Source organism: Camelus dromedarius, chromosome 2, assembly GCF_036321535.1.
Source record: "Camelus dromedarius isolate mCamDro1 chromosome 2, mCamDro1.pat, whole genome shotgun sequence".
Classification (NCBI taxonomy): domain Eukaryota; kingdom Metazoa; phylum Chordata; class Mammalia; order Artiodactyla; family Camelidae; genus Camelus; species Camelus dromedarius.
Window position 1 is genome coordinate 17,039,628 of NC_087437.1, and position 27,385 is coordinate 17,067,012.

The 27,385-nt window shown below is 32.9% G+C and overlaps 1 protein-coding gene across 1 annotated transcript in view; it reads right to left on the minus strand.

Annotated features, from left to right (window-relative positions):
* The window catches only part of STAG1 (STAG1 cohesin complex component), a 326,413-nt gene that overhangs the window by 64,951 nt on the left and 234,077 nt on the right, over window positions 1-27,385 (minus strand). The window contains exons 11-16 of the mRNA XM_031440349.2: window positions 24,866-24,964; window positions 24,283-24,362; window positions 18,305-18,412; window positions 15,622-15,736; window positions 8,107-8,224; window positions 1,116-1,219 (exon numbers count right to left, since the gene is read on the minus strand). Of these exons, the coding sequence (XP_031296209.2) occupies window positions 1,116-1,219; window positions 8,107-8,224; window positions 15,622-15,736; window positions 18,305-18,412; window positions 24,283-24,362; window positions 24,866-24,964 (624 nt within the window). The remainder of the gene's footprint in view (window positions 1-1,115; window positions 1,220-8,106; window positions 8,225-15,621; window positions 15,737-18,304; window positions 18,413-24,282; window positions 24,363-24,865; window positions 24,965-27,385) is intronic.

Below are 27,385 nucleotides of genomic sequence, written 5' to 3' on the forward strand. Positions count from 1 at the left end.
TAGCTGTCACAGATAGTGACTCCTCTGATGGATCTGGGCAAAGTTCATTGAAAACCTTTTGGAAAGGATTCAGCATTCTAGATGCCGTTAAGAGCACTCATGATTCATAAGAAGACGTCAAAATATCAACACTAACAAGAGTATGGAAGAAGCTGACTCCAATCCTCACGGATGACTTTGAGGGGCTAGAGGAAGGAACTGCAAATGTGGTGGAAATAGCAAGAGAACTAGAATTCTAGGTGGAGCCTGAAGATGTGATTGAATTGCTGCAATCATAAGATAAAACTTTAACAGATGAGGACCTGCTGCTTATAAATGAGCAAAGAGAGCAGTTCCCTGAGATGGGATCTATTCCTGGTGAAGACTGTTGAAATGACAACAAGAGATTTAGAATATTACATGAAGATTACATTACTTGAAAGGACTGACTCCAATTCTGAAAGAAGTTCTATGGTAGGTCAAATGAGATCAAACAGCATTGCACGTTCAGATAAATTGTTTGTGAAAGGAAGAGTTCATCAAAGAGGCAAACTTCATTGCTATCTTTCTTATTTTAAAATTTAAAATTTATTTGGTGAATTTCCAGAGCCCTGATGGTTTTTGGATAGTATTTTCAGTTTTATACATTTTGATATAGAGGAACTGCTTGCCTCTTCACACTGCAAGAGACAGTCTTTCCATCTGTGATTATCTCAATTCATCTTGAATACAAATAACACTTGTATTATTATTCCCATATTACAGATAAGGAAATTAAGGCACAAAGAAAATAATCAACTATTCAGAGATTACACAGCTGGTAAGTGGAAGAGCTTGTAGAACTAGGCAGTTTGCTTTCAGAGCCTTTCTGTACTTCTAACAAATAACAAATGTGAAAATTCTTAAGATTATAAATTAGAGAAGCAGGCACAGGTGCTATAGGAACATGGATGAAAAGAATCTATTTTTGGAACCTGAGTATAGTAGACAGGATATAAAGATGAACCTCCACAGCAAATACTATTTACAAAAATTCCATGTTTTTAGGGATACATACACCAGTAAAATTTTCAAATATTTAAGACAGTTTATTACATTAAAAGCTTTTTTGTAGATTTCTCACTAATGTAACTTACTCTCTTGCCGGTACCCCTTCCCACTGGAGGATGTGCCTCAGCAGCTTGACGAATTGTACAAACCATTAGCTCTATAAGAGCACTCTCTTGACGGTCAGACATTGCTAAAGTGAAACAGAACACATTAGTATGAGTGGATAGTTTTACAATAAGCATCAATTAAAAAGGAACACAATTATTTAAAAAAACCACAAACACATTTCATTACTTATTTTAAAGACTAAAGTTAAGCCCTTTGTCCTTTGTCTTTCTTTAAGAATAATACGTGCTTGTCATTAAGTCAAACAAGAAAGAGATATACAAAGTAAAGAAAAAGAGGATAAACTCTGGTTTCTTCTACACTTGGTCTCTTGTAATACCAAACTTCTGAATTAGGCAATGTCAAAATTTTCCTTCTATATCATTTCAAAGCTCATATATGTTTCCTGTTTTTTAATAAAAGAACATGATATATCTTTAACAACAGATTCTGAGTATCTTTCAAGTCACTACATGACACATATAAAAAATTATCTTAAATAATTACAAGCTATTACATAATTTGTGTTGTACAATTTATTCAAACTTCTCCTACTAACACTCACTCAAATTTCCCCAAAGTTTTGTCACTATAAACAATGCTGAATAAGTATCTTAAATACACATGTATTTATGTAGCTGATGCTTTTATTTCTGTAGAACAAATTTCAAGAGAGGGAATAAGCAGTCAAAGATTAAAATCTCAGTACTGACAAATGAATAAGGTTATTTACTGCTATTCAAATCTATACCTACAACGATGAGAATGTTTGGTTCCTCACCATCCCTGCCAACACTTGATGTTATAAATCCTTTTAACTTTTGCCAATCCAATGACTGAAAAGTGGTATTTGTTATTTAGCTCCATCCTAATTACTAATTAGTGCAGTGTATTTCCTTATTTATTAGTTTAGAATTTCTTTTCTGAGACTCTTCTCAGAATAAAGAATAAACATTCTTTGCTCACTTTTTCTACTGTTATTCACCTTTCTTGAATTCTTATGTATTAGTAGTGTTGTCTTTAAATGATGCAGGTAATTTTCTTCCAGTTTATTTTTTTGTTTTTAGACTCTTCATGTATCTTTTGTTAGAAATTATATTTTTACAAAGTCATATCTGTACTGATTTGTTTTATGGCTTCTATAGTTTTTTTTTTCTTTCCAGTTTTTTTGAGATATAGTTGACATAGGGTACCATACAGGTTTAAGCTGTACAATGCAATAATTTAACTTACACATATCATGAAATAATTACCACAGTAAGTTTAGTTAACATCTATTATCTCATATTGATACAAAAAGGCTTGTGGGTTTCTTACATTGCTTTCAAAGATACAAGGTTTCTTTGTCCCAGAGATTACAGAAATACGTTTTCTTCCATCTCTATTGCTTGTTTTTACATCTTTAATCTGTCTGAAATTTATTTCTGTTGAAAGTATCAATATGGGCCCGTTTATTGGCACCAAATGAGCAGCCAATTATGCCTTCACCATTATTAAATAAACCAGTTTTCCTTTTGAATGTAAATGTCACCTTTTAACATGTTTTAGGTGTTCATATATACTTAGATCTATTTCTGGATTCTTTATTTCATTTCACTAATCTATTTACATTACAATGCCACATTTTTGATTATAGTGACTTTATATATTATAATATTCATTAATATGTAACTTAATGTAATTTGAATATTTAGTTGAACAAATTTCCCTTATCTAGTCCTTTTCCTATAATCTTTGATTTCTACAAAGCTAGTAACAATTTATAAGAATTTTCTATGTATAATGCACAATTATAAGTGATTTATATGCATTTAACTTGTTTTATCCTTAAAACAATTTCAAGAGATAAGAATTAATATCCTCACACTTTACAGATGGGGAAAGTGAACCAAAGAGCATTCAAAGCATTCAGCAAGTAGTAAAGCCAAAGCCTGTGCTCCTAAGGACTATGCCATACTACATTTTTCACGTAAGCCTAAAATTCTATGTAAACTTTGAAATCATTTTGCTTTTAGTTCCTCCTCTCACCTCACTGTCCAGAACTCTCTCCGACCCACTGGAATTTGAACTGGTATTTTAGGAAAATTACACATTACACTGGGAAGAACTGACATTTTAATAATCTCTTCAGCCAAGGAACGTGATATAGCTCTTCATGTCAGATCTTATTTGACATTTAACAAAACATTATGATTTTCTCCACATTGATTCTGTACTTTCCTTGCTGAATTCATTTCTGTGTATTTTTTAAAGACAGATTTGGAGACTAATTTGAATAGTTTAATTTTATCCTTCTGCCTCCCTCCCTCTCTGTTCCTTTCTCTGTATACTTATAATGTTAAAGACCAATAGATGTGGGGATTACAGAGACAGAACTTGGTATAAATTAAAAGTAAAAAAAGATTAAGCTTTAGAAGTGGAGAAGCTTATATTGATTATTTTAAAATAAACTGGGGCAACAGCAATGAAAAGGCAAACAAAGGCATGACATTTTGTCCTTTATTCTGCATCAAAATCATCCTGAACAGGAATATATATGTACATCTTAATCATTTTTTGTTCTAATATTTTAATTGTGGTAGGAAAAACACATGAACTTCAGCTTGTCTTAGGAAAACCACAAGAAACAGCTTCAGCTTTGCACTTACACTCCCTGATCCAGTGCCTAATAATATGAAAAAGCCTTCTACTCAATGAAACAACCAAGTTTCTATTTTATGATTCTAGAATTTCATAATTTTCACATTTGGCTGGGGATAAAGTAATGACAAAATTGTCTTATGAACTAAATGTATGTTCTTTTATTTATGAAAAAAATCTAGTTCTATGGAAAGTAAGGAGAGAACAACTTTTCTCAAGTATGGAAACATTCCCCTACAATACACTAAAATCCATGTTAGTGCTGAAGATGAAATGAATCTTATACAGTGTCCAATGCCAACTTTTTTGTTACTTAGTTTGTAATTTGAAACCTCTTTTGGGATACTGCAAAATGAAATAATAACATTGAAAGCAAAGTAAGCCTTAAGGCACAAACAAGAGCCAAGCAATCAAAAAGGCTGAAAGCAATGGGTTGCTGTTCACACTATGAATTATCAGATAACTACATAACTTTCTAAGTCTTCAGAAACCTCCTTACACACTATCTCCATTTCCTCATTAATGATTTTATTCTTATGACCTTGAATTATGCCTTTCTCCCTATTACCACTGAAAAGAAACACTTAGAAGTCATCAATGACCTAAATCTTCACCAAAGCTAATGATCTTTGCATAGTTCTTTTTCTCCTCTGCAATACATATTATTAACTACAGCTCCTTGCTGTGCTTTTATAGGGTATAATTATTTCTGATCATCCTTTTTATATAGCTTGCTATCTTTCTTGCTCTTCCTGCTTTTGTCCCCTCCTTATCCACAATATTTAAAACTCACCATGGCCTCTTTCCTTCTATAATTCATCTCTGTCTTCTATACTTTATCATTTACCATGAGACCACTGCAACAGTTATCTAATTAATTTTCTGCCTATTCTAAACCATGCTGACGAAAAGCATTTTTCTTAAAATATGAATTTGATCACATCACTCCCCTGTTTAAAATCCTTCAATGGCTTCCTATTACACTTAGAATCAACTAAATAAATCCACTTATGAACTTAAATGTTCTGCCTCTATCTCATCTAGTGCCCCTGGCTCACTATGCTCTAGTTACTGCAGCTCCTGGAATGTAACAATGTCATCTGTGCTTCAGATACACTGCTATTGCTATTTCCTCTATCTAGGTAGCTCTTTTTTGACACCTTCCACGGCTAGTCCTCATCTTTTAGATTCTTGGCTCACAGGTTGCCTCCATAGAGAGATCTGCCTTTCAGGATTCAAAATAAAGATGGATCCCTTCTTATTATTATCATCTATAACAGAGACACATTAACTTTTGAAATTATTTTGTTTAGTTAGTTTTGGTCTGCTTTCCCCACTTGAATGTAGCTATGGGCAGTGAGCTGACCTTTCTTAAAACTGCACCCTCAGTGCTTAGTATAACAGCATATAGAAGGTAGTCAATAAATATTTGTAAATTATACATGAATTAATGATCCCCTATTTGAAGAATTCTTATTCATATTACTTCAACTTAATCACAGAATTCTAGCATTAGAAATGACCCCAGAGTTGGGGGTGGTGGGGGGATAGCTCAGTGGCAGACTGCAGGCTTAGCATGTACAAGGTCCTGGATTCAATCCCTAGTACCTCTGTTAAAAAAAAATTAAGTAAATAAATAAATAAACAAACCTAATTACCTTCTCACACAAAAAAAGAAATGACCACAGAAGATTATCTAATCAAAGGGCCTTTTTCGATAAATGAAGAAGCTGAAACCCAGAGAAGTTATATGACTTAGGTATGGCCCTGTTTTTGCCTGTTTACCTGTTATGCAGATGCTCACATTATACTAAAAATTTATCCAGCAATTGGTTTACACTGTAGAATTCACCCTCCTCCCCTTCCCCAAAAACCTCTGTCCCTTAAAAACACTGCAAGATAGTCTTGTAGCAGTTGTGATTTAAATTTCTACTGGTAGTCTTTGACAATGTATCTGTTTTCCCAAATTTTAGTCTTGTATCTGCAACTGCCAACTGGACTTTCATCCACTGGAGTATCTATCATAATTCACCTACCTGAAATATAACTTATTTTCTAATTAGTCTTAAGAAAATAAGTTCAGTTACTAGTGGCATTTTGTTATCAATAAAATACAGCGAAACACTAGCTCAGAAAATTGATTTGGATACCATTCCATACCAGAGTTTATCTATGGCACAGCATGCATATGGACAAACGTATGAAAAAAAGTTGAATCATGATGTCAGAGGGTTCTGGACTTGTTATAAATAAGTTCTCCAGCCTTGCCTTCCCAGATTCAATTGTACCCGTTTTAAAACTGGTTCACTTAAAATTTTTTCCAATTTTAAAAACAATTCACTCTTCTGGTTAAAATCAAACCAACCAAACCCAAGCCACACCAAGCCAATTTCTTGACTGAATGCTAAAAACGTAACATCAACTAAATTTAAACCACAAAGAAAACCTAATATACATAGTTATTTCAACAAGGTAAATCTATCTAGAACACTCTGATGACTGACAGACAAAGTAATTACTATTTTCTGCCTAACACATCTTATTAAAATGAGAGTAAAAAGTTAATAATAACAAATCACAGCACCTTGAATCTTCCTCACTTCTCCTTGGAAATACCTTTTAGAGCATAGGGTGACAAAAAGAAAAATGGCCTGGAATCATAAATGAGAAGCGTAACCTACTCTTATCTGGTAATCTGCTGATTCTACAGCCATAAGCAAGGGAAGGAAAACGTACTATTAAATGTACTATTAAATGTACTGGGCTGTAGTGATTAGAAAAGAAACTGATTTACTAGGGAAAATATTAAGATTAGTTAAAAACAGACTTAGGAAGTCAGTGAACTTAGCAGGAACACATATGAGTAAATAAAGAGGAGAATCTTTAGAATGTATGTTCATATTTCTCTGATCACTTCAAAAGTGAAAGGAATCCAGAGTCCAGCTGAGAGTTTGACCTAATCAGTAGAAGGCCTTGTCAACTTAATAACAGAGCCATCTTCCTACCAAAGATATGGAGGGAAAAAGCACATGACAAGTAAATAACAGAGGTGGGGCAAATGTACCACAATAAACACTATCCTGAAAGAAGGGCTAGGAAATTTGGGGGAAGGATTTGTGTTACAGATTAAGAATGAGGTTGTGAGGCAAATACTTTGAATTTAAAAGAAACAATTTTGGCCAGTTTACTGGAGTGTATCTGGGTATGATGCACAGCTGCTGCTTCTCTCACTGAACTTTGTCAAAGCCAGAGCAGATGATACCAATCAGCATCTCTGCTTGGAAGGAGTACTGGGGGATGATCACTATCCTGTTTAAGTAGTCTGCTGCAAGTGATGGCTCACTCTGCTTTTATATACCAGAGGGCTGAACCACACAGAAGAGTAGGGGAAACAGAATAGAGAATCAATACTATACTATTTCACTTAATCCTCACAATGACTATATAACAGAAATAAGAAAAATAATCTCTACATTATAACAATGAAAAGGAAGCTAAGGATCAGAAAACATGAAGACATTAGTCACAAAGGATAGAGTTAAAAATCTGAATCTATTTCTTTTGATTCTAAAGTCCATGTTTAGTTCATTATAAACCTCACTTACATTGAGGTATCATCTATATTCCAGGACCGTTGTATGGATTACATGTAATAGCAGTTCTTTGAAGTACTATTATAGGCTAGACTGAAAAATAAGCTACATAGAGGAAAAAACATTTCTAGTTTTGAAGAGCTAATACTCATAAGCTTTTAGACTATAAATGCTTTATTAAGTATACATATCCATTCTGCTGTTCATGTTATTATGTAACATGTAATAAGATACATACTTCAGAAATTATCATATAGCAATTATTTTCCCTATTTCTTGAATAACTAGGTAAGTGACTTTATTTTTGATTTCCTGATTTTAATATTTAAGAAAATATAACAAAAGAGGGGATGACCATGGTCTAATTAAATCCTTGTATGTGAAAGGCTAAGTGGACATATATTGCAAAATGTTTCTGGATGTATTTTTTTTAATGTTAGGTACATCAGTATTTTGTGTCTCAAGTTAGCATAAAGAAAAGCTTTTTGAGTATTACATGACATTCATAGGAATTTTGAAAACTTGTGTGCTTGTGTGGCATGGTAGCAGTCCTAATCTAGAAAGATGTTATATACTATTGAGATATCTTTGCTTGTTAACAGGAAACAAACTGTTTTCTTTGCAAAAAAGACACACAGCATGCTTGCATGTACTCATTTTTAAGAAATGATCTATAAGGGATATGATTATTAATGGAAACCCAAAACAATATGTAAGTCAACTTATCAAAATACTATACCTTCCTCTCCTTGAACAGGTTCTTCTAATAGCAATTCTGTCATACATTCCCAGTCTTTCAACAGTTCTTGAGAGCTCTCCCACAAACTGTCCACCAGGTAGGCTGCATGTTCGTGTAACTAAAAATAACAAATCAAGTGTGACTGAAGAACATTTAATAAAGAAACTACTAATAATACTTTGAGTTAATAAGCCATATTCTTGGTTTATTAAAATTGGTTAAAATGTTTCCAAGAGCCACTTAGATAGATAGATAAATAAATAAATAAACAAATATATATATATATTTGTATTCACTGTCCATAATGGGGATTTAATATGTAGACTCAATCAATTTCTTTTAAGACAGTAGTAAAGCTAAGGATCTCCTAGTCCAATGACATCATTTATAAATGAGGAAATTGAGAGTATAACTAGTTAACAGAATTCCTGAAGTTATAAGTTGGATCTAGGTCACTTTTCATTACTGTTGTTTGTCTCTCTATATAACTTTTTTTTAAGAAAAAAGAAAATTAATTACTTTCTCTTAGAATTCCATTTGCAACTTTGGTACCAGCCTTACTTTTTATCTATGTTTTCTTGGTTAAGGCTAAAATGTAAGTTACTCCACCACTCTTCTTTTCCACTTAACTCAGTGAATTTCCCATCTCACCTCACCTCCACTTTTTGTTGCTCATTACTCCTTTCAATTTTCTTTGAAATCCATGTTCCCACAGTAAACAAACACCCTCAAGTTACTCATCAAACACTTCATACCAAACTCTCTACCACTTGTCAGTCATTAAACCGAGAAGATCCAGTAAAGTTCTTTAGAAAAGGTAAGTTGAGGTGTTGGTCCTAGTTTCTGCTGCTTACAATTAACTTCATCTTTGTATAAAAGTTCTTTCACCTTTGAGGCTCATGACACCCATGACATGACACTTTCTAGAGCACTGTTTTTCTTTTCTTTTCTTTGGAGCAGTGTTTTCCAAACAACAGATGGCAACCCATTCATTAGCAGTGAAACTAACTTAATGTACTGAAACCAAAGTTTCAAAAAAAAAAATGAAACAGTGGTAAAGTGTGTATAGTACATAGAACATTAAGTACTATTTCATATAACTCTTATTTTAGTTATATGTTCTTATACTTGTGAAAGAAAATGGTTTTAGCATCATGAGAAGTGGCCCAAAAATGTGTGAAAGTCACCTTGGTAGACCTCCTGGTTGCCTATTGGTATCTTGGCACATTTGGCACGTGCATTGGTTTTCTTCCTCATTCCTAATTCTATCATTATCAACTTCTATGTAAATTTTGATGACCTAATTAAAGTTCTATCTCATTTGCCCTCCTGAATTCTATACTTCATTTCCACAGTATTTCAAATATCCCATTCTGGCTTCTGAAATGCCTCAGGAAAAGTACGTACACACACGGTACACACAACACCCCACAGTCTCCCAATGATTTCTGTCAAAGTCAGAGGAGATAATAATCGGTTAGCATCTCTGCATAGAAAGAAGATGGGCAAAGGTTTGCAGCCAGATATACTCAAACTTTCCAAATTGCATATCCTAGGAAAATATCCTTAGACTATGAGTAACATCATTCCAACAGTGACAAGCACAAGTAGTGCACAACCTGGTGTCAAAAATGAAAATTAGCAGCAGAAAACAGAAAAACCAGTAGTTAAAAAAAATAGGCTATTAAGTCTATGCTGAAATGGAGATATTATTTAGTGGGTACAGAGTCTCAATTTAGGAAAATTTTGAAAAATTTCTACAGATTGATGGCAGTGACAGTTGCACGGCTACGTGAATGTACTTAGTGCCAATGAACTAAATGGTAAATTTTGTTATTTCACCATAATTTAAAAAACCCCTATGCTGAATAAACTTGTTTTTATGCCTGACTATGTATACATGATTAAGTATCACTGTAGAAGAGTGTATTAAAAAGTTCACAATTATATATTTGGTGAATTACATACCTCCTATACATATAAACTATGTCCCTCTTAATGCTTTTGGTTTCAATTCTGATTTATCTTACATGATACTGTCCCTTCAGCTTTTTGTAAGCATTTGTTAACTATATTCAGCTTTTATCCAGTTTGTTTCCTTCCTCTGTTAAATTTTTGATTAAGATGTGTTTATAAACATTTTAATTTATCTTAACCCTAAATGACAATGTCTTTTTTTAATAAAACCTGTTAACTCATTTACATTTACTGAGATTACAAATGTTGACATCTGTCTCCTGTTTACAAATGTTGACATCTGTCTCCAGTCTCCTGATGACATTGTCTTTATATGTGCTTTCTTCAGAGTTTTATTTTCTAACTTATATTTTTTTCCATCACCAAGATCCTTAGCACATTTATCTATTTCTCTTCATTTAATGTGAATATTTTAAGAATAACTTTTAGATATTTGCCTTAGGCTTCACAGCTACATTATTTTAGGCTTAGTTCTAATTATTTTCAGATTTACTTACCAATACTTCTTATATTGCTTATTTTCCTTTTATTGTTATCTATTTTTCATTTTGCTAGAAAACATCCTCAAGTAATACTCTGCATAAGAGTGCATAGGTAGTAAACATTTTAACTGCATATCCTTTTATTAATTCCTCCCTTCATTTTCTTTAAAGAGTTTCTACTAGATAATACAATAAACTTCTTAATCTGTACTCCCTATCTCTTAATTTCTCTCACCCACTTTTCATTTCTTTCTTCTTTTGCACTAATTCCTGGAAAAATCCCTTGATTTATAGCCAATCTTTGGTTATGTCCATTTAGGCCGTTTAAAGATCCACCTCACCCCTACATTTCAAAATTCATGCTTTTAATTTCTAAGAGCCCTCTTCTTCTTTCATAATGGCTTCTTCTTATATTTGGAGACATTAACAAAAAATCTTCACCAGTGTATTATTGGGCTTTGTGCTTCTTTTCCTGGTATTGATTTTTTTTTCAAGTTTCATAGTTTCTTCGCTGCCAGTATATACATGTTAATGAATCTAGATCAAGAATACTGGTAGCTAGAGCCTTTTTGTTGAATCTGATTGCAAAGTGCTGGCTTCCTTGGTTGTACAATAATGTGGAAAGAGGTAATCTATAATCAGGCAGACGTTTCCTCTAATTGTAGGTATGCAATTTGTATTTTGAGTGCAGAAGTTCCCTGTCCCTCTTGGTGTCCATAAATTATCTGGGGTATTTATTCACTACTTTGCTTCTCAGACCAACGCCCACATCCCAAATGTCTGTACAGCATTTGCAAAGTGGGGAATAAGCTCAGCTGAAGGGCAGCCACTTAGTTACTACTGATAGCTTACTCCTTCCACCAGCGTTTGCTGCTCTGATTTTCAGTGTATTTCGATCTCTACTAGAAAATTTCAAGAACATTTTCCCTATTTTTGTCTCAAGTTGGGGTTACTTAACAATGGAATTCACAGTCATTTACTTTAGAGTTTCTACAAATTCTTCATTGTTCCAGTGAACTGGTAGTATCTCATTCATCTTGACTTAATTAGCATGAGGTTTTCAGTCGGATAAGTTACTGGCACAATTCACAGCTTTAAGTAGTGTAATTCCACACCACTGGCATGTTTAGGGATGACTCTTCTATGCCTTGAACGAAGGCATATTAAAATTTAACTCAGGAACGTTGTCACTGTTTTAGAAATTTTTTGTGTGTAGTAGCCAATATTTTTAGTATAGATGCTAACTTTTTCAACCATTTTCTCATCTTTCTGACTGTAAGGTGGTAGCTTAGTAGAATCCAATCTGTTAACACCAATAACCACTTGTCTCAAACTCAACCTGTATACCAGAATAATGTGATAATGTATTGACCCATTTTCTGAGTAAGAGTTTCAAATTCACCAGTATTAGCGACAACAATCAGTATAAAATGGTCTGTCAATCTTTCTGTTTTGGGGCATCTGTGATGGCCAAATAACTTGCTACTCTCAAATCTCTACAAGAATATCAGGTAAATCCATGTTTGAGAAAAAAAAAATTCTACTATGGCCAATAAGGCAAAAGGTTATAATCACCTTTCAGACACTTCATTTTATTGTGAATATATTCTTCATTATATTTCTATAGTGAAAGATGACACTATAAAAAGGAAGGCTTTGAGGAATTCTCAATGGCTGTAAAAACCCTGGGATTACAAAGGATTGGAACTTCAAAAATGAAACAAAAGTTTATTTTCTAAAAACAGTTTTTGGTGTTATAATTTTAAAAACAGCATGAAAATCAGGTATCAAAGTATTTTTTGTACTTTTTAGGAATCTGAATAAAAACGGTAGCTCATTGATGGATAATGAGTCACTGTACAGAAAAATAGATAATTAAATTAAATTTAAAATTATAAATTACATAACATAAATTAAAATTACATTCATGTCTAGGTGAATTTTACCATGCTGTATCTAAGTATAATTTATTTTACAGGGTTTCCTCTAATCTTGTATATAACAAACTAATCTCATTTTCCCGGTTACTTTAATTACAATTTTCTGGGTATGTTCCCATTCATCTCTAATTGGCTTCAAGGTTACTTGTAATATTTTATCTCATGTTTTTTCTGCCTGCTAACTCTCTGTCAAATAAATACACTAAAGGAGCTCACCATATAATGGAATCTTACACTATTCCTTTTATGAAAAATCATTTACAATGCAAATAATGCCATCCCAAATTATTAAGCCTAAAATTTCTAAATACTCTTATGTTCGGTCTTATTCTCTGCTGAAATAGAGCCAGTAACTGGCAAATCTTGAAGAACACATTTTAAAAAAAAGGAAAGGAAGTTGTCATTTTGGAGAGATTTCCTGCATATACAAGTAATATATTTGTTAACTTTCTGTCTTAAATTAAGGACTGTCATAATTAGCCTCACCATTCCATATGCCAAGAAGGAGGGTGACCATACTTCTAGACTGTCCAGAAATATTCTGGGTTATGCTCACTACTTCAGAATAATTATTAACAACATTTTTGTCACTCTGAAAAGCATCACAGTTTGTACAGTAAGTACTATGGTCACACTACCTATAGGAAAATCCGGACTCATCACATCCAAGTACCATTTATCCTACCATTTGGCATGTATCTCAAATATACAAGGTATTTTGTGCCTTGAAACCAATGACTGCTAAAAAGACTGTGATGGCTTTAAAATGTTACTTTTTGGTAAACAGAAAAAAAAAAAGAACTAGTTTATAGGCAGATCTCTTAATCTCCATTATTTTACCCATAATTCACATATAAAAGAGGAAGACTACTCTATGGACTGTAAACCTCTTTCAATTCAACATTTTAGAATTCTGTTACTAAAACATTGCTATTTATCATCCCAGTAAAACAAAGAAACAGGAATGATAATCAGGTCAGTTAATTCTAATTAATTGATTGGCAATTAATCTATAAGCTAGACTCATTCTACTTTATGATTTCTAAGGTCTCTTTCAATTCAACTTTTTATGAGTCTATTACTAAAATATTACTATAACATGTGTTACAGTAAAACAAAGAGGAATTCAGAGTATGACACAATCAGAATCCCACCACAGTATAGGAATATGGCTTTAATAAGCATTCAGCTCCAAGTGTACTCTAGTGTACAAAATAAGAACAGAGATTTAAACAAAGAATGTTTCTCGTGAAACACAGGAGACCATAAAGGCCAATATTATGATCATGATTATCAACCAGAAACCCTTAAATATGATTTGCAGTTGCTTTTGCAACTAACAAGAATGCCACAGAGGAGAACTGGGAAATATATTTTAATGTATTCATAACACTTTACTAAACAGCAGCAAACACATGAAAATAGCAATACTACTTGAAAACAGAACAGTAATACATATTATAATTTACTGCTTTAAATAAAAGATAAAACTATGTAAAACTAAGTACTTATGCCTTTTAATGTATCAAAAAGAAAAGCCCTTGGGCCTTTAGAGGCCTAAAACATTTTCCTTCAATTAATAATCAAGTTCAATTAGCCTGATCATCATATTCCCTAAACTTTTCATCAGTTTAAACAGTATAGGCATCTCTCATCCCTATTAATTTTTTAAAGTACTACTGCTATTAGAGTCAAAATTTCAAATAGGACTTGATTGTTGTAAAATACGTTTAATTCCATTTAAGACCTAAAGGGCTAACAGTTTAATCTGAATAGTCTATCATAAATATGATACTTATTGAGTATTTAGTGTTGAACCTTAAGCATTTGTAAGCATCTGTATTTTACTCCATAATATATCCACACTTGCTTTGTTAAGAAAATGTTTTAGACCCTTACTATGCAAAGTCTGGTCTCTGGACCAGAAGCATTAACACTACCTAGGACCTTGTTAGAAATGTAGCAGCTCACACCCCAACCCAGAGCTACTGAATCAGAACTGGCATTTTAATAAGTTCCCCATATAATCTGAATACATACTTAAAACACTGTTGGTAAACACATTCTTTATTTAAATGTAACTCTCCAACTGGTTTTGTTTCTGACTTTATATTTTTCCCATCCGTTCCCAACTCACTTAAAAACTATTTAAGTGGCAATTCCTTCACCACTTTTCTGTGCTGCTTTGCTCTAACCCTCTCCTTCCACTGACTAAGTTCTTACTTCTCTCTGATTTTAATTATTTTATACACTGCCTCTTTGTCTCTCTATTCCTCATCCTACAGAGTTTCTCCAGCACTTTCAAACTTGACCAGTTTTGGAATCTTTTAAGTTTCTCTGCTTCCTGGACATTCCAATACAAGCCAAAAATTCTAATCCCCCAAGTAAAGTTCAGAGTCCTAGAGTTCTAGATTTTTCTCTATTTTTGTTTTTTTGCAACTTTCTTTCCACTCACTTCTAAGCCAAGAGGTTTATACATTCAAGGCTCTTTAGGTTTAGTTTACCATTCCCCCAGCGTCATACCAGCAGTAGGAAATATAGTTCTAACATCAAAGAATATTTTAGTTGGGAAACCAAAGTTCACTTGTACAAACTGATTCTAATAGATAATATATTATGAACAATAATTACAAAATTGTTTAAGTGATAACTGACATGGAAATACTGCTATGGAGTTTGTGCATCTGTTAATTTACATTTAAATTCGTATTTTTCTTTCTCCTTAAATAATATAATTTTCAAACAAAATAGAACTTAATGTTTTTGATAGCCTAACAATGTTTGCAAACTAGTTAAATAGGATAATTTAAAAACTGCAGGCAAAAATTCAAGGAAAACAAAAAGCAACAATGAAAATGTATGCAGTATTGCAATACTATAAAACTTAAAAAACTGCTAGCCTGTATTCAGTGTTAATCCACACCTGTGTACATATTTCCACAAAACCTGAAGTACTGATTCCATAATCAGAAAATCCCTGGAGACAGTTTTGTAAGAAACAAGCTTGTCTTCATTTGACTAAAAAATATCATTACTTACAATGAATTAAATAACAACTTTATTTAAAATGTAATATAATACTAAAAACAAAATAAAGAGTTATGTTAAAAATTTACCTCACTTTCAAGAAAGAAAAGAACCAGCATTCGAATAAGGTTCCCATTTGGACTGTTCCTTCCCCTCCTCTTTGCTAATGCTTCTTCTGCTTGTGGGTCATGTCTGCTAAACAGCCTGAAAAGAGGTAACAAAACAAGAACATTACAAATTTATGTGGATATGAATTTTAATCTTTCCCTTCAAGGTATAAATTATTTCAGTTTTTTTAAAAAGAAAAGAAACAGTATCAGTGAATATAAAGTGTTAAAGAAAGCTTTTTTACTGATGACTAGTGAATGTTCTAATGTTTATGAAATATAAACTTTTTATTCTGTATGATAGACACTAAAGTATATAATTTTAAATAGAGTTCTATTTTCTTAAATATTGATTTCACAGTCAAGTAATTATAAAATTTAACCAAATGCTCCATCAATAATAGTATGACTTCTTGCATTATTTTCTATTTATTGGCCTATTACTTAGAAATAGTACTCACTAACTGAATAGTATTGAATAAAATGAAATAAACATCAAACTTATAAAACTACTACTTAGTGACAAATCTAAAATATGGCAAAGAAATGACTTGAAAATCTTAATTTACTGATGGATTTATTCTAACAAAACTTAAGGACTGCTAAAGTTGCCTCATTCCCAGGTACTACTCTAGATAAAAGGGATATAAGAGTGAACAAAGTCCCTGTTCTCACTGAGTTCTCATTCTAGTGGATGGAGATAAACAGTAGATCAATATATACCAACTCAGATGTTACAAGAAAAAACGGTCTAGAAACAGGGATATAGAGTGTGCTGCTTTAGATATGGAAGTCACCATAGGCCTCTAAAATCAGAGACTCCATAAATGAACTTCATGTGACATAAAATACAAACCAATTTCAAGCATAAAATGAGTATAGAGAAATTGTGTATTTTGGAGGGAAAGGGAAAAATTTTTTGGATGTTTGGTTAAGTTATGTGTATATCTTATAAACTAGACTATGAAACAGACTAAATATGTATGTGCATGCATGCACTTTTTCTTGAAAAAATATAATCATGGAATTCTTGGGTCTACTCTACAGCTTACTTGTTAAGATTTTAAAAGATCACAGTATTAAACGGTGGGGAAATGCTCAAAGAGATCATTAAGAATCAAAAGTTCTCAAACTGTGAGTATCTCTAGGGCAGGGGCATAAAACAATTTCATGGAATGAAGCTTTCATTTGCTTAAGAATTGGCTTCATTTTCATAAAGAAGTAAGAAATAATGGAGACTCACTCTTGTGGATTTTTATATACAATATTACAGTTGAAAATATTTTAGCAAGTGTGTCAACTACTTAGAAAAATACAATACAGAGAGAATTAAATATATCCAAGGGCTCTTTCTGACTCAAGTGAAGTGTTTATGGCCTTATTTCACAGAGAATCAAACTTTTTAGTCTCCCTTTTTTGGGAAACTATAGAAACAATAAATTCTTTCCAAAAATACAAAGCTTTTTGAAAAGTTAAGTAGACAATAGAGGCTAACAAGAATATAATAGTCCTGAAAAAGGAAGGGAAGTTAAGACTACAGTATACCCTTGATATCTGTGACAGGTAACACCTGAATAATACACATGGAAATAGCACTACTCTATTAGCCAATGATGTCAGAGTTACTGGCAAATTCAGTATCTTATTTTAAAAGTCATGCCTGAAAATCTTGACTTTCTTCCTCACTTTCATTACCAGCCTGCACTAGTAACCAGCTTCCTTCTTAAAGAAAGATTTTTCACACAGAAACAACTTTTTCCACTTTGAGAGATACCACTGAATAGAGAACAGTTTGTAGTTGCAGCACTGAGATGCTGATGCTGGATGGAGGGCCAGGACTGCTCATTATCAGAGTTAATCATCCATGTACAACAGTTGCCCAGTGCATGATTTACATCTGTGCTTGGCATAATCACAAATTACTACATGTAATGGCATAATCACCTGCCAGTGATCAAAGTCACTAAGTTAAATCTATGAACAAAAAAAATAAGAACAAAGCAAAACACCTCCCTGCCCAAGAATATGTCTCCATTTTAAGAATGAATTAATCTACTAATAAATGATAGAACATATACAGTAGACCATAATCAAAAAATGTATTTCATAAGAATGTTTAATTATATCCATAAACTCTCATTGGCTGTATGCTTTGTCAAAGTAGATGAGATTTTGTTTTTAAATTAAATGGCAACTGCTATATAATTTTCAGCATTACTATGATTACTGATTAAAATGATCCTCATCCTAACAGAAATTCTGAATGGAAAAAAAAAAAGTTGGGAGGCATTTTCAAGATGACTTTAGATTACCAATGTTGAGAAAGTAAGATGAGTACTCAAAATTTTAAAAGAGAAAAAATTTTGGTGGGAAAAAAAAACCACTTACCTAGGGGAGCTTTTAAATACTTCAAGCACTTCCCTAATCTCCACTCACAACATAGCTGAGAAACATCCTTCCAGATTTCTCAAGGGACATCATTCTCAGGGATGTGATCCATGATGTGCATGTGGGCTGTGAGGATATTATAGCCCCCAGAATTTGTAATGGCTGCATCTAGCACTGTTTTCAATCACTACTACTTTCTTTTACTAACTCTAAAACAACAACACCACCACCACCACCACACAAGAGTGCAACCTGGTTTCAAAGATAATTAACTCACTTTTTGTGGAGGAACTCTCCAGCTGCCACAGCAACAGGGCGATGTGCTGAGTATACCAAGTGGTAAACATTTTCACAGTCTTCATTGGAAAGAGCTTCTTCACTTCCACTGAAAATTTCAGAAAGCAACATTAAGCCAAGACAAATGTTTACTGTCAGTTCTATTGTTATTAACATTTTTAAAAAGTTTTTTATAAAAGCTCAAGGTATACTAATTTTATTTTCATAATTTTAGTCTGAATTTGAAAGCAGTATTTTTCTTTAATTATGAAAGACAATTAATTGTTACAGAAAATTCAGAAAATAGATAAAACAAGAAAATAAAATGTCCACATTTCTTCCAATACACAACTACAGACAAAGACTGTCAATACCTTTGGATATATATTAGCCCAAATTAGCTCAGTTTCTTTAAAGGTGCCTAAGATTTTTGTTAATAGTCACTTGGAGATATATTTGTCCTTGTTACACAGAGTTAAATTATTATTATACTATGCAACCCTTCTTTCTAGAATTATCTGTTTTAAATTACATTTTATCATAATATTTACAATACTACTTAGTCTTCTTTCTATATAAATATGGATTCACTAGTCAACAACCACTCCTTTACTAACACAAATTTCTCACCTTTCCATTCATGTATTCTTAAAGTTTGAAAATTTTTTTAGTTTGCTGGAATATATCTTTAAGTATTTTCTTTCCCCAAAAAGGAGCATGTATTTCCTGACTACTAATATGATTAAAACTATGTGATAGGATTTTAGATTAACAACTAGATGACAAATAGAATTCTTGGTTGTACAGGTTCTTGACAAGTTGTAGGGGTATAAACTCATTCCCTAGAATTCAATCCCAGAGATGCCTCAGAAGCTAGGAGGAGATTGAGGGATCTGTCAAATAAATATAAAATTAGAATAATCTTTGCAGCAAAAGAAGATAGTTTCATCACAGTATAAGGCAGAAATATAGTTCTGAATGAAAAAGAGCTGGATATCAAGGATGGGACACAGATTAGAAGCCTTTTTTAAAGCATACTTCTACCCCCTCTCAACAAAGCCTAAGTTTTAATCTCTTCACTAAATTATATATATATCATCAGATCAATTAGCTAATACCTTCAGGATAAAGTTAAATTCATAGGAAAAAAATTTAACAGGGTATGTCAGTAACATAAACTCATAAGTGAAACGAAAATAATCTATACCAAAAGAAAGAGAATAAACAGATGGGTAGAAAAGGAATTTAAAGATGGTATAACAGGATGTTTAATGTAACTTTGCTTATTGTTTGGGAAAGTTTAGTTAGAGATACCACAAGCCAAGAAAAATAAGTCCAGATCATTTCATGCAAATGCTGTAAGAGACTGGAGAGTTAGTTTTGTAAACCTTAGCTCATTATTCACCAAAATAATATATAAAGTAGAAATTAGGAGATTGAGCAATACAATGAGTGTAAATCCATACTTCCTCTAATTTCTTTGATGCCAGATATGAAATACTTTTTAAAGGGAACCAGCCTGGATGGTTTTAAAAGATATTTTCCCCAACAAGACTACCTATGGAGCAAGCAAGTCAAGCAGAGGAAATCTGAAAGTTAGGGGCTGAGTCAAAGTAAATAGCCAGGGGAGGCATCGTCCACTCTGGTGAACCACAGTCTCAAATACCTAAAGTGGGGAAAGCTCTCTGAGGAATCTTCAAAAGGACCAATGTATCTAGTGAATTAGGTCATCTGACACAGCTGGAGGGCCATACTATCCCTTTTAGATAAAACATGTTCTGCCCTTATGTCCTCCAGTGAAAATGCAGAAAATAACCTCAAAAATAGACTTTTGAAAATAGCCAAACCATTTTCTATTCATGAATAAAGTAAGATTTTTTAGTCAAACAAGGTCTCAGATGATTAGAAAATACACTTTAAGGAAGTAAACTAGCTGGAAAGATAATATTGGAGGAGTCTATGAGAAAATTATTCTTCCTTGGGAGTAAGGGAAGAAGTAATATCAAAGCAAAGTTTACTTCTGTCTAAATGAGCAAGTACTGAAACTAAATAAAAAAGGAAGCAAAAACAAAAAAAGTAAGAAAGTAATCCTTAGCAATAGATTTTAAACTCTAGACAATTCCCAATGAAACAGATGGGTGGGTAAAATGTGGGTATTTTTTTGTTCAAGGAAAGGCATCAATAAGCTTGTGAAATTAATAAGGAAACTATAAGTAGGAGGCCTCATGTTTTAAAATAGAATTGAAAAGGAAAAAACTCTTCATAAATGAAGAATGGGATGTAAGGATAAAGTGAATACTTCAGAAAATGTACAAATCATGAACACAGAGGTACTGATCTATATATATATTCTGAGATATACCAAGCAACAACCTACAAAGAAAGGTAAGTCAACAACAGTAGTTAACACATCCCTCTTAAAAAGTAGACAAAAAATAAGCAGATATTGATAATTTGCATGACAAAGTAAATAAATTCAATGTAATGAATATAAATACATAACTATATATACAAGGTAGACATTTATTTTTAAATATACCTATTTACCAAACACTCAGAACACATTCTCAAATAATGCTATAAAATAGAACAGCTTTAACACACTGATCGCCACATCACCCAAATATGAGTAACAGTTGTGTTTCCTTAGGGGCTCTGTCACCCAGATATGGGTGACGCTTTCCTTCATCCAATTATTCCAAATTTATTCTGTGCAGAGTAATGAAATTCCAAGAAGAAATAAAGCTGTAAAGACGTTGCAAATTGAGAACAAGAAAAGAAATGGTTTTTTAAAACAATTCCAATTGTTCTGGAAAAACAAACAGATTAATTATAAGCACATATATTGTTAGTGTGTCATACTGGGGTGAAATGTGAATTTGGGCCTCGGAGGAAACACACACAGATCCACAGTGGGCGATCAACATGTTAAACAATCTGATCCAGGGAGAACAAAAACAAGTACTGAATTGATTGAATTGAAAATCATAAAGGTAATCAAAATATTTACCACTAAAGATCTATGGAAATATACTATGTCCAAATTTTTAGGAGACTAGTAAAGTAGCACTTAAAGGTATATTTATTATTTTAAATATGATTATTCAAAGCAAGAAACAAACAGCTAAAAGAAGCTAGTTCTCTGAAAAGCAACAGTAAGATGGACAAACCTCTGGCATGACTGATCAAGAAAAAGAATATACAGATAAAATGAATGATGAGAAAGGAATTAAAAAAAGAAACAGTTTTATGAAAAAAATCATGAGCTATAAAATAATAAAGTTGAAAACTGTGATGAAATTGATATATTTTAAAAAGCTTACAAAAAGCCAAAATTAATACATGAGGAAATAAAAGTTACTATAGATAGATAACCACTAAAGAAGTAGAAGTATTAATCAAAGACCTTTTCCTCAAAAGAAGCTCAAAACTGACACAGCTTACACAAGAGAATTCTCTCAAAATGTCAAGGAAAAATTAATCTCTGTCATAGAAACTTTATTTCAGTACAGAAAAAGGGTGAAAAGCTATTAAAGGTATCTTACAAATGGTATATAACCTTGATTTCAAAGTTGTACAAGTAACCAAAAAAAAAAGTATGTCAAATTTACACATGATACAGGTGTGAAAATCCTAAATAAGATCTTAAATATAACACTGCATTTAAGCAAAACAGTGAAAACAAATATGTCTGTTTAAATAGGATTTATTATAGAAATGCAGGGATGGTTTACCATTAGAAAAGATCAATCAATTTCATTCAAGCTTATCAATTTATGAAAGGAAAATCCCAAAAAACTGAGAATACAAAGGAACTTTTATCATATCAAAGACCTATCTCAGAAACTGCAGTTATAAAGAACTTTAGATACCTTCTTAGACCAAGAACAAAAAAACCCCACTACCAGTCATATTTTTATAGTGCTTAATGTCCTGGCCAATGCAAGTAGGTAAGAGAATAAAACAAAAGTTTTAAGGTTAGAAAAGAAGACAAAACCAAAAACATCTGCAGATCATATAATAATCTACATAGTAAATCCAACACAAACTATCAAAACGGATAAAAGTTCTATAGGCTGCACATATAAGACCAACATAAAAATGAAAGGTTTCTCTGCCTCAGCAATAAGCAAGTAGAAAATATTTTTAACACTAAATACTAATCATACAACAACAAAACCATAAGGTATTTAAGAATTAACCTAATAATGTACAATACGGTTATGAAAAAATTTAAACTTTATTTAAACCTAATGAGATTTGAATAAAGAAATGCATCACTTTCATGTATAAATGATATATAATTATAAAAAATTCCATTCTCTCCTAAATTAATCATAAAATTAAATGTAGTTCTAGTATTTAAAATCTCAACCAAAGTATCTGAAGAATTAGAGAAAAGTACTTAAAAAATTCATAAAGAAGAAAAAAAAATCCACAAGCAGCTAAGTGGATTTTCAAAAGAAAAAGCAAAAAGAAGGAATCAACCATTTAGAGGCCATATTTATAACATCAACATATACTACATTATAAAGCCACAAAAAAAAGAATATGCTACTAGAGCAGAAAGAGGTAAAAAGAGATCGAAACAACAGACCCTAGCATACATGATGTTTGGTGTATAATAGATATAGCATCAAGAAGTAGGGAGGGGAGGATCTATAATGACTTTGTTAAGGACTTGCATACTTTCACTTAGATACTTCCTAGTTTTTATAACGACACTATTTAAATGCCTTATTTCCTTTCTTCTCCTTCTATATCATTCCAAAGAAGCCTATTTGAAAAACCTATCCCCTTTGAAGGCTTCTCTCTCTCTCTTCTTTAAAAATATATTTTTATTGAAGTATAATCAGTTTACAATGTTGTATCAATTTCTGGTGTACAGCACAATACTTCAGACATACAGGAACATACATATATTCGTTTTCATATTCTTTTTCACCATACATTACTACAAGATATTGAATATAGTTCCCTGTGCTGTACAGTATAAACTTGTTGTTTATCTATTTTATATATAGTAGTTAGTATATGCAAATCTCGAACTCCCAATTTATCCCTTTCCACCCCTTTTCCCCCGGTAACCATAAGTTTGTTTTTTATGTCTGTAAATCTGTTTCTGTTTTATAAATAAGTTCGTTTGTCTTTTTTTTTTTTTTTTTAAGATTCCACATGTAAGTGATATCATACAGTTTTTTTCTTTCTCTTTCTGGCTTACTGCACTTAGAATGACATTCTCCAGGTCCATCCATGTTGCTGCAAATAGCATTTTATTATTTTTATGGCTGAGTAGTATTCCATTGTATAAATATACCACAACTTATTTATCCAGTCATATGTCAATAGACATTTAGGTTGTTTCCATGGCTTGGCTATCATAAATAGTGTTGCTGTGAACACTGGGGTGCATGTATCCTTTTGAATTAGAGTTTCCTCTGGATATATGTACAGGAGTGGAATTGCTGGATCATATGCTGAGTCTATTTTCAGTGTTTTGAGGAATCTCCAGCTTGTTTTCCGTAATGGCCACACCAAACTACATTCCTAAACAGTGTAAGTAGGTTCCCTTTTATTCACACCCTTTCCAGCATTTATCATTTGTGGACTTTTGAATGATGGCCATTCTGACAGTTGTGAGGTGATACCTCACTGTAGTTTTGATTTGCATTTCTCTGATACTTAGTGATATTTAGCATCTCTCTCTTTTTAAACAGAAAGGTATGTTAACTTCACTGATAATTCCTCTGGATTGCATAAAGGAACTTTTATATGAAGGAAACAGACAATATTCAAAATAAAAAACAGAGAGAAAACAAAATATTTTGTTTCAAACTTAACCCTGAAATGTAAAAGTAGAACCTAGAGTGATAAAAATATGTATTACAGTTATACATATGAAGTACATCAATAATGCTGGGAAAAAATTATAAATTTATCAACGGATGAAATTAAAATATTAACAAATGTTATACTCACTGAAGTATCAGAGTAACCAATCGAATAGCTTCCACAGCAACATCATATTCCTTATCAAGTGTCATTGATACAATGCGATCCTGAAAAAAGTTATAGATCAAACCAAGCATGGACAGAAAATAAGTTGAGAAAGATCTGAGATAATGTCTTTGGGGGAGTACATGGAAGACTAATGATAGATTAAATGTAAAGTTTTACTCTTGAAACCATATTATCATAGTCCTACTTATACAAAAGAGGTGTTAACATGAATGTTTATAATCTAAAATCTTTTTCATCAACTGGCATTCTCTAACAGAGACAAACCTTAACTTGCAAAATTAATATAATTATAACAAGTTGTATATAAAGCAAATCTTATTTAAGCAGGAGAGCCTTCTACTGAAGGCAATAAATAAGAACTCATGTTGATAATATCCTTTGCAAAGCAGAGATTCATTCATTCATCTAAGTAATAAACGTTCATTTAAAGAATATACAATAAAGAATATAAACTAAACACTTGTTCTGGTAACATCATTTGCTAAACTAGCTATAACTACCATTTTTAAAGCAAAAAATAAAATAAGCTAAGCATTCTCACCTTGAATCGGTTAGTGAATAGCTCCAATTTGGGGAATAATTCTCTATTGGTATATAGGCTTTGGAGAGCTTTCAAACACTTCAGCCTGACTTCTCCTTGCTTCAGAAATACAAATAAAAACACAACAGAAGCTATCAATTCCACACCACAGAAGCTGAAAAGATTTTCAAGTCTATATGAAGACTAAAGTAATTTTCAGCTTAACCATTCAATTCACTTCATATTGTAATTCAACATAAGGTGGAACCAAGCAACTGTAATGCAGCTGTATTTAATTAAAAATGCACTAAAAACCCCTTAGTTACTTGAGAGTAAGCTATACCTATTTCAAATATATATCAATTCTGATTCAACATGAAATATTTTCCACATTATACTGAGGCACTTTGAGAGAATTTTTAACCTATGATTTCAATTAAAGAAGAGTATGCTAATTTGTCCTTCCTGTAGAAAAACCTAATTTCATATTAAAGGGTCACCATTTATTCATTTAACAAACATTTACCAGATACTTTTTACATTTCAGAAAGAACACTTAGGAAAACATGATGAAGGTAAGAACGTTTAAAACAGGCAACATAGAGTGATGTGCCCTCGAGCTGCTATTTACTAGAGAAATATAACAAAATCATTAAGTTGGAATAGAAGATGTTGGTGGTCAAAGTGCATTCAGGGTCATTTAGATATTTAGCCAAACTCTCTCAAATAATTCAAAAGAAAATGAAGTTTCTATGTTCAAAATGAAGTAATGTGCTTTAACAGCAGGAATCCAAATTGTGGATTCAGACAAAACTAGATTTCCAGTTCTATACCTTACTAGCTACATGAGAGATGGCAAGATATCAATCACTCTGATACTCAGTTTACTCATTTATAAAATAGTGATACCAACTTCATAAGGTTGTTCTAAGGTTTAAATGCAGGGGTATGCTGGTAAAAGTTTTAACAACTAACTTGGGGGGGGGGTCCTGATCTGTTGCTTTTCCAGATTTCTGTGATGTAAATACTCCCTCCTTGGCCAATTTCAAGCTACCAATGATAGTGAACTCATACATGTGAAGGGATGTGCATAACCACTCTCCTGAAAGCTGATTCAAGGTAGCTCTAGCATACCACTGAATGAGATAATGCTTGTTGGTAAAGTCTCTAGCACATAATGGGTAACTGGCACATGCTGTTGATGCCCCTTCCCCAGATTACAAATCCTAATTGACAAGGCTAATCTTTCCCACTTGCTCCCATACTGACTACTAATGGCTCCTATCTGGATCTTTCTCCGGAGCACTGACCATGGCTGAAAATAATCGACCGTGGCTGAAAATAACCACCTGGCACAAAGATTCCTATGCTCCACCTTGCCACTCCTCTCCACATCCTTTCTCTCCTCCAGGATGAAGCTCATAGCCAGTGGGGAATGATTTAGGAGGATAAAAAGCCCAATCTCCTTGCCTCAGGGCAGGACAATCTCTGAGGAGCAATTTACTCTGCAAAGCTCCTTTTGAAATGATGCTGACAAAACTTCTCCTGAAACCACATTTCTGTTAGTGTGTTTCTTGCTTTATCCTATTTTCTCACTTTCTTACAGGATTCTTCTGAGTACAACCCCAGTGTATCACTAGCACAAAAATCTCTGATTAAGACTTGGCTTCTAGGGAATGTGAACCTAAACAGCTGGTTCCAAGAGTGGTCTTAGGAAGTCAACTTCAGTGATGGGTTCCGAGGTTGGATCACTTGAAGGATGGACTACTATGAGGAAGGACCCAATTACTAGTGGTAGGTGAAGTTAATGATAGTCTCTGACATAGAATAGCAGTCATTTTGCTCATTCACCTGTGGGTGAAAGGGGATGTGCACTTAGTATGTACAATATGCCAAGCATTTGAGGGAGCCGGGGACTCTAAGGACTTTGGAATTGGGTGGCTGTCACTGAGATGCTAAAGAAAGAAAATGACAAGCTAATTACTAGTTTAAATCAAGTGTTTGCTACCTCTTTGGCAACATTTAAAGAGACTTTTATTTCCTGCAGATAAAGATCTGATCATATTGAAGACCAAGTCTAGAACTCAATTTTAAGGGTGGCAGAATTTAAGAGACTTTGCATCCCAGTCTATGCCAAAATCAGGATCATATAGGAAAGAAGTACAAGTCCAAAGAATAACTGGGTGGATGTAGCTGAGAACTTTGAATGCCACGTTTCCCAAGAACACGTGGGCCTGCTAGTAAGTTTCATGTCTCCTTGTTAGAGGATAGCATGCCTCCTCCCTATCCCTGCTAAAAATATAGAAACCTCAAGTGAAGCAAGTGCCTTAAGGACAATGCTAGTAGCCAGAAAAGATGTGCTGTATAAGCTCAGAAGACCTACTAGTTAAGTATGTTCCTCAGGAGGACCCAGAGAATACTGTTTATCAAGGCAATAAGGAAAAGACAAAACGGAGGCAAAAGCATTACTAAGAAGCTCCATAACGGCTGTTTTCTGTAGGGTAGAGATGGCAAGAGGAGATACTCAAACAGAATTTAGCT